The sequence below is a fragment of the Coregonus lavaretus genome (genome assembly GCF_964263955.1).
Source record: "Coregonus lavaretus genome assembly, chromosome: 21".
NCBI classification, from domain to species: Eukaryota; Metazoa; Chordata; class Actinopteri; order Salmoniformes; family Salmonidae; genus Coregonus; species Coregonus lavaretus.
This window is the reverse complement of record NC_140008.1, coordinates 26,531,777-26,540,390: the sequence shown is the minus strand read 5'-3', so window position 1 is coordinate 26,540,390 and position 8,614 is coordinate 26,531,777. Positions and strand designations below refer to the sequence as shown.

The 8,614-nt window shown below is 43.1% G+C and overlaps 1 protein-coding gene across 1 annotated transcript; it reads left to right on the top strand.

Annotated features, from left to right (window-relative positions):
• Positions 1 to 5,521: 5,521 nt before the first annotated feature.
• LOC311148634 (tumor necrosis factor ligand superfamily member 6-like) lies at positions 5,522 to 8,057 on the top strand (the record flags this gene model as incomplete). Its single annotated transcript, XM_084185622.1, has 3 exons — positions 5,522 to 5,794; positions 6,600 to 6,720; positions 7,642 to 8,057. The coding sequence occupies 3 exons, from the start codon at positions 5,522 to 5,524 to the stop codon at positions 8,055 to 8,057; spliced, it is 810 nt and encodes a 269-aa protein (XP_084041748.1).
• Between the last annotated feature and the right edge of the window lie 557 nt (positions 8,058 to 8,614).

The window sequence follows — 8,614 nt, the reverse complement described above, 5'->3', positions numbered from 1 at the left end:
TCAGGGACCATGTATGTGCAAAGACCCCACTAAGGAGTGACAGAGAGATAAAGGTGTGCAATGGTTTGGAGAGCAGATTAAAGAAACGTTTTCATGAGGCCTCCCAAATGGCGCAGCGGTCTAAGGCACTGCATCGCAGTGCTTGAGGCGTCACTACAAACCCAGGTTCGATCCCAGGCTTTGTCACAACCGGCCGTGACCTGGAGTCCCATAGGGCGGCGCCCAATTGGCCCAGCAACGTCCGGGTTAGGGGAGGGTTTGGCCGGGGGGGCTGTACTTGGCTCATCGCACTCTAGCGACTCCTTGTGGCGGGCCGGGCGCCTGCAGGCTGACGCTAGTCATCAGTTGAACGTTGTTTCCTACGAAACATTGGTGCAGCTGGCTTCCAGGTTAAGCAGGTGAGTGTTAAGAAGTGCGGTTTGGCGGGTCATGTTTCGGAGGACGCATGACTCGACCTTCACCTCTCCCGAGCCCGTTGGGGAGTTGCAGCGATGAGACAAGATCGCAATTGGATATCACGAAATTGGGGAGAAAAAATATATATACACTACCAGTCAAAAGTTTGGACAGACCTACTCATTCAAGGGTTTTTCTTTATTTTTACATTGTAGAATAATAGTGAAGAAATCAAAACTATGAACTAACACATATGGAATCATGTACAGTGGGGAAAAAAAGTATTTAGTCAGCCACCAATTGTGCAAGTTCTCCCACTTAAAAAGATGAGAGAGGCCTGTAATTTTCATCATAGGTACACGTCAACTATGACAGACAAAGTGAGGAAAAAAAATCCAGAAAATCACATTGTAGGATTTTTTATGAATTTATTTGCAAATTATGGTGGAAAATAAGTATTTGGTCACCTACAAACAAGCAAGATTTCTGGCTCTCACAGACCTGTAAATTCTTCTTTAAGAGGCTCCTCTGTCCTCCACTTGTTACCTGTATTAATGGCACCTGTTTGAACTTGTTATCAGTATAAAAGACACCTGTTCACAACCTCAAACAGTCACACTCCAAACTCCACTATGGCGAAGACCAAAGAGCTGTCAAAGGACACCAGAAACAAAATTGTAGACCTGCACCAGGCTGGGAAGACTGAATCTGCAATAGGTAAGCAGCTTGGTTTGAAGAAATCAACTGTGGGAGCAATTATTAGGAAATGGAAGACATACAAGACCACTGATAATCTCCCTCGATCTGGGGCTCCACGCAAGATCTCACCCCGTGGGGTCAAAATGATCACAAGAACGGTGAGCAAAAATCCCAGAACCACACGGGGGGACCTAGTGAATGACCTGCAGAGAGCTGGGACCAAAGTAACAAAGCCTACCATCAGTAACACACTACGCCGCCAGGGACTCAAATCCTGCAGTGCAAGACGTGTCCCCCTGCTTAAGCCAGTACATGTCCAGGCCCGTCTGAAGTTTGCTAGAGTGCATTTGGATGATCCAGAAGAGGATTGGGAGAATGTCATATGAAACCAAAATATAACTTTTTGGTAAAAACTCAACTCGTCGTGTTTGGAGGACAAAGAATGCTGAGTTGCATCCAAAGAACACCATACCTACTGTGAAGTATGGGGGTGGAAACATCATGCTTTGGGGCTGTTTTTCTGCAAAGGGACCAGGACGACTGATCCGTGTAAAGGAAAGAATGAATGGGGCCATGTATCGTGAGATTTTGAGTGAAAACCTCCTTCCGTCAGCAAGGGCATTGAAGATGAAACGTGGCTGGGTCTTTCAGCATGACAATGATCCCAAACACACCGCCCGGGCAACGAAGGAGTGGCTTCGTACGAAGCATTTCAAGGTCCTGGAGTGGCCTAGCCAGTCTCCAGATCTCAACCCCATAGAAAATATTTGGAGGGAGTTGAAAGTCTGTGTTGCCCAGCGACAGCCCCAAAACATCACTGCTCTAGAGGAGATCTGCATGGAGGAATGGGCAAAAATACCAGCAACAGTGTGTGACAACCTTGTGAAGACACACAGAAAACGTTTGACCTGTGTCATTGCCAACAAAGGGTATATAACAAAGTATTGAGAAACTTTTGTTATTGACCAAATACTTATTTTCCACCATAATTTGCAAATAAATTCATAAAAAATCCTACAATGTGATTTTCTGGAATTTTTTTCCTCATTTTGTCTGTCCTAGTTGACTTGTACCTATGATGAAAATTACAGGCCTCTCTCATCTTTTTAAGTGGGAGAACTTGCACAATTGGTGGCTGACTAAATACTTGTTTTCCCCACTGTAGTTACCAAAAAAGTGTTAAACAAATCAAAATATATTTTATATTTGAGATTCTTCAAAGTAGCCACCCTTTGCCTTGATGACAGCTTTGCACACTCTTGGCATTCTCTCAACCAGCTTCATGAGGTAGTCACCTGGAATGCATTTCAGTTAACAGGTGTGCCTTGTTAAAAGTAAATTTGTGGAATTTCTTTCCTTCTTAATACGTTTGAGCCAATCAGTTGTGTTGTGACAAGGTAGGGGTGGTATACAGAAGATAGCCCTATTTGGTAAAATACCAAGTCCATATTATGGCAAGAACAGCTCAAATAAGCAAAGAGAAACGACAGTCCATCATTACTTTAAGACATGAAGGTCATTCAATCTGGAAAATGTCAAGAACTTTGAAAGTTTCTTCAAGTGCAGTCGCAAAAACCATCAAGCACTATGATAAACCTGGCTCTCATGAGGACCGCCACAGGAAAGGAATTTACCTCTGCAGTTACCTCTGGATAAAGTATCCCATCTGGTTTGCGCTTATTGGGACTATCATTTGTTTTTCAACAGGACAATGACCCAAAACATACCTCCAGGCTGTGTAAGGGCTATTTGACCAAGAAGGAGAGTGATGGAGTGCTGCATCAGATGACCTGGCCTCCACAATCCCCCGACCTCAACCCAATTGCAATGGTTTGGGATGAGTTGGACCGCAGAGTAAAGGAAAAGCAGCCAACAAGTGCTCAGCATATGTGGGAACTCCTTCAAGACTGTTGGAAAAGCATTCCAGGTGACTACCTCATGAAGCTGGTTGAGCGAATGCCAAGAGTGTGCAAAGCTGTCATCAAAGCAAAGGGTGGCTACTTTGAAGAATCTCAAATATAAAATAGATTTTGATTTGTTTAACACTTTTTTGGTTACTACAAGATTCAATATGTGCTATTTCATAGTTTTGATGTAGAAAATAGTACACATCAAGAAAAACCCTTGAATGAGTATCTGTGTCCAAACTTTTGACTGGTACTATATATATATATATATATACACACTACCGTTAAAAAGTTTGGGGTCACTTAGAAATGTCCTTGTTTTCGAAAGAAAAGCATTTTTTTTGTCCAATAAAATAACATCAAATTGATCAGAAATACAGTGTAGACATTGTTCATGTTGTAAATGGCTATTGTAGCTGGAAACGGCTGATTTGTTATGGAATATATACATAGGCGTACAGAGGCCCATTATCAGCAACCATCAGTCCTGTGTTCCAATGGCACGTTGTGTTTGCTAATCCAAGTTTATTATTTTAAAAGGCTAATTGATCGTTAGAAAAACCTTTTGCAATTATGTTAGCACAGCTGAAAACTGTTGTGCTGAAGCAATAAAACTGGCCTTCTTGAGACTAGTTGAGTATCTGGTACATCAGCAATTGTGGGTTCGATTACAGGCTCAAAATGGCCAGAAACAAATAACTTTCTTCTGAAACTCGTCAAGTCTATTCTTGTTCTGAGAAATGAAGGCTATTCCATGCGAGAAATTGCCAAGAAATTGTAGATCTCGTACAATGCTGTGTACTACTCACAGAACAGAACAGCGCAAACTGGCTCTAACCAGAATAGAAAGAGGAGTGAGAGGACCCCGGTGGACAACTGAGCAAGAGGACAAATACATTAGAGTGTCCTCAACTGGCAGCTTCATTAAATACTACCCGCAAAACACCAGTCTCAACGTCAACAGTGAAGAGGCGACTCTGGGATGCTGACCTTCTAGGCAGAGTTGCAAAGAAAAAGCCATATCTCAGACTGGCCAATAAAAATAAAAGATTAAGATGGGCAAAAGAACACAGACACTGGACTTTTTATTTTACTGCATGATATATATATATATATAATAAAACGTTTTCACAAAGTTTTTAATGACACTGTAATAAACTATCACTGCATGTTTAACTCCCATTTTCCAAGTCTGTGAGCACGTGTGCATGTGCATGCGAGCGTGCATGCATGTATGAAAGTTTGTGTGAAAGTGTAAATTAGTTTCTCTCTACTATGAGCTCGTCATGAGCATGGCCTTATTTCTATTATAACATGTTGGATGACTGTCATTCATATTCCATTCACCCAGTTCAATGTAACATCAATAGGTTGAGGCTACTACATGATACTCTATGCACTCTCCTCCTCTCACCTTTTCCCTTCGTTTGTGGACTTCAATGAACAACACATCAGCTATGTGACCAGGCGAAAAAACCTTTCCAAGCCAAACCATGTCATAACCGCTACACACAGCCTACATCGTTGTCCCCATATTAGCTAAAGTAACGTCCTAGTCAACATAGCTAATATAACTAATGCGTTAGTAAAGCCGCTACAATCATGCCGTAACATTACAGTGTATAATCTGTAAGCAGTTACACCGGCGGGCCCCAGTGGAAAATTAATTAATACCAAAAGCTTACCTTGACTTGGAAGAGTTCCAGTGTTGTGTTGGATAGTCATAGCCAGCCAGCTAGCATAGCATCCCTCTGTTTGAGCAGGGTGTTTGAGTAACTAAACTAGCCAGCTGCATTTGTTAGCTATGTAAGTGAAACTGAAAGTGAAAAGAAATGACAAAATCTCTCTCTCTCTCTCTCTTTCTTCTCCATCATTTTTGAAGAAATTAATTTGTTGAAAACTGTTCAACTATTGTCTTTCTCTCTCTTTGAGTCAACTACTTACCAAATGTTATGCACTGCAGTGCTAGCAAGCTGTAGCTTATGCTTTCAGTACTATATTCATTCTCTGATCCTTTGATTGGGTGGACAACATGTCAGTTCATGCTGCAAGAGCTCTGATAGGTTGGAGGACATCCTCCGGAAGTTGTCATAATTACTGTGTAAGTCTATGGAAGTGGGTGAGAACCAAGAGCCTCCTAGGTCTTGTGTTGAAGTCAATGTACCAATTATTTGGTGACGTGAATATATTTAGTATAGTTTTATCTAAAAGGGATAACTTTTTCAATGTTTTACAATTTTTCCTCCTCTGAGGAGTCTCCACTGGAGCTCATCATTATCTACTTGTCCTGCAACAGCGCCAGTAACCTGGCTAAGTTTCATTTTGAGAGAGGAGCGGATGGAGAGCATGAGTGAGAGGTGGTGTTAGCTTATCACAGACCCACCCAGTGTGTGTGGGTGGAAGCTGTGGGTTCCAGTTGCTGAATTTTTTAAAGACTGAGGTGCTCAGATAAAAGCACACACCTCCTGCACACAGAGGCGACACACACACTCACGCTCCTCTCTCACACACTCTGCACCATGAACGGTACACAGGGCTATCCATACCCCCAGGTGTTTCTAGTGGACAGTGGTGGAGGTCCACAGCCGTCGGTCCAACCTCCAGGCATGCTGCCCTGCTGGTCCTTCCCTCCTGCTCACGAGAGAGTGAGGGAGCGGGGCAGGGCCAGGGGGGTTGGCTCCTGGAGCCTGGCTGTGGCTTTGCTGTTTCTGCTGCTGCTGGTGTTTGGGGCTTTAGGACTGGGTGCCTACCAGATAATCAAGCTACAGACTCAACTCGATGGGATACAACAGGTGAGGGTGGGTGTTTGGGTGGGGCTCAGTGTTTGGGTGGGGTTCTCCTGGAGCAAGTCTGCTCTCTGATTTCCATTTGTATCAAAGGGTCTCTGTATCTTGTCACTTCTCTGTCTCATAATGTTCTTTCTGTATGATCTCAGAGCATCTCTCTTTGTTATGACACTGCACTGATCCTCTGCCAAAACCATCAATGAAATAGACACATTGAGGAATTTGTGGTAGTTCATATTTAGTATCTCATTGCCTTTCATTGTTTTTGTTGTTGGCTAAAACATCTTAACTTACTGATGAGGAAAACAGAGACATAGTAACAAAATGCAACATTGTAGCAACAAGAAGAAAAAACTATGAACCTAAAAAAGATGCCTCCTACCATTTAATTATCACCTTGATGATTATTGTGACCACTGGAAAGGGAGTGGGAGACTGGTGAGGGGTAGGGGACAGACAGACAGACAGACAGGGGTAAAGTGTAGATGGAAAATAGGCAAAACAGCCTTTAACTTTTCTTGCTGCCTCTGCATCTCAGATTATTAAGTAGCAGTGACATTTAAAGACCTCAGCCAAGACCGGAATCTGTTCAGAGTTGTGGTCACCAGTCCAGCAGTGCTACAGGAAATTCATGACTCACACATTCAGAGAAGAGCTGATGTTCAGTGTATCTTACCGCAAACTTTCTTAACCACAAAATGTTATATTGATGCGAAAAATCTTGTGTGTACTTGTGTGTGTGTGTGTGTGTGTGTACATGTGTGCTAATGTGATGTGGCAATGAGATTTCTCTCTTCTTTTTTCATAGGAAATTAACATTGAGAGTGATGGTCGTGCGCCTGAGAAGCTAGTGGGTGACCTTCCAGAGACTGATCCAGAGACTGATCCAAACAGAGGGAAGACAGCCGGCAGACCTGCAGCACATGTCATAGGTAAGCTGGGGGCAGAGCCGGCCCTAGCCACTAAGCGACATAAGTGACTGCTCAGGGCCCCGCGGCTACTAGGGGGCCACAGACCCAAACAAATTCAAATCTGGGTTTCAAATTACAGTTGAGAGTTAGAATAGTAGAATGCATAAGGTGCAATTTCTAAATTTGGTTGTGCATCAGCAATTTTTATTTTGTTATGTCAGTCACTGACAGTCTCTCAATTAGCCCATGTCAGCCAATTTTTAATGTATTGTTAAGTTGGTCTAGCCAGCTATCTAAACTTGTAGTAATCATGGTCTATTTACCGACCAGGCACGCAGGGCACGTGCCCAGGGGTCCTGACCTCCAGGGGGCCCACATTGACTTTGTTAGTCACTCTCACTCAGATATCATATTAACATGGCATAAGTAAGGGCAACATGTGTAGAATTACAGGAAATTAGCTTCAAAACCGATTTTTTTTTATCTCCACCCTATGGCAAAATGAGTAGAGTTGCAGGAAATTAGCTGTAAAACTGCTAAATAACTCTCCGCCCCATGGCAAAATGATTAGAATGAAATGAAATTAGTTATGAAACTGCAAAAATCTTCTCTCCACCCCATGGCAAAATGTGTATAATTGAATTAACTCTAAAACTTCATTTTTTTTCTCTCCGCCATCAAAAGGGGGTCCACTAAAAAAAGGGGGGGCAACAACATTTTTCTTAGGGCTCCCAAAAGGCTGGGCCGGCTCTGGCTGGGGGCAGGTTAACTACTTTGTTTCCATGTGTAGGCTTTTGCTCCAGTCTTGCTCTAACACACCTGATTCTAGTAATCAGCTGCTCATCAGGACCTTGATTAATTAAATTAAGCATGCACTTCTGATGTACAATAGGTTCAGTGGAGTGTCATCTCTAACGCCATTCTCCCTGCTGTCTCCCTCAGGCCGGATTGAGAAGGATGTTTCACAGAATACCTTGCGTTGGGAGCCCAAGGCGGGGCGGGCCTTCACAGAGGGGGGCGTGGTCTATCGTGACGGCGGTCTGCAGGTCAACGAGACTGGGCTCTACCACATCTACTCCCGGGTGCAGTTTGAAGCCAATCACTGCCCCCCTACAGATACCTTGGTTCACTCTGTGTTTGTGAGAAGGCCAGGGAATCTCAAGTCTCTCACCCTGATGGAGGGGCACAGGGAGGGCTACTGCAGCCTGGGCTCTCATGGGTTTGTCTGGACCTCGGGGAGTTACCTGGGATCCACACTGAAGCTGGAAAAGCAGGACTGGGTCTATGTGAACGTCTCCCATCCAGCCATGCTCAGCCACGCTCATCATGCCAGCTTCTTTGGACTCCACAAGATCTAGAAAACAGGAGGAGATCTGTTTCATGTCAATTTTCTGGCAAATCACCATTATATTTTGGCAGAACAGTAATGGCAGTGCAATGAGCATTCATTTATTTATTTGTGATGTTAGAACTGGAGTGGGTTTCAACTGATATTTTAATCCAAGAGAACCTTAACACTAATATGCTGGTGAGGAAAGTGGTATTAAGTATTTATTCTGATAAAAATCTGACACTGATGATCCCAGCAGTAGGTCTGAATGTATATTCATTAGAACACAGATAAATAATTTGCATGTTTGGGATTTTCTATAATGTTAACGGGTATACAATGTTCTATTGTAATAAATAAGTATTTTAAAGAGTTCTGACATTTTTAGGTCTTTGTCAGATGTCTGTTTGAATGTCGTGAGTGTCCATGCTTGCAAAAAGGAGGACCATCAGTGTTCTTTTAATGTGTTAGGGTTAGGGTTAAGGTTATGTCTACACTCTTAGAAAAAAGGGTTCAAAAGGGTTCTTCGGCTGTCCCCCTTTTTGGTTCCAGTTAAAACAGTTTTTGGTTCCAGGTAGAACCATT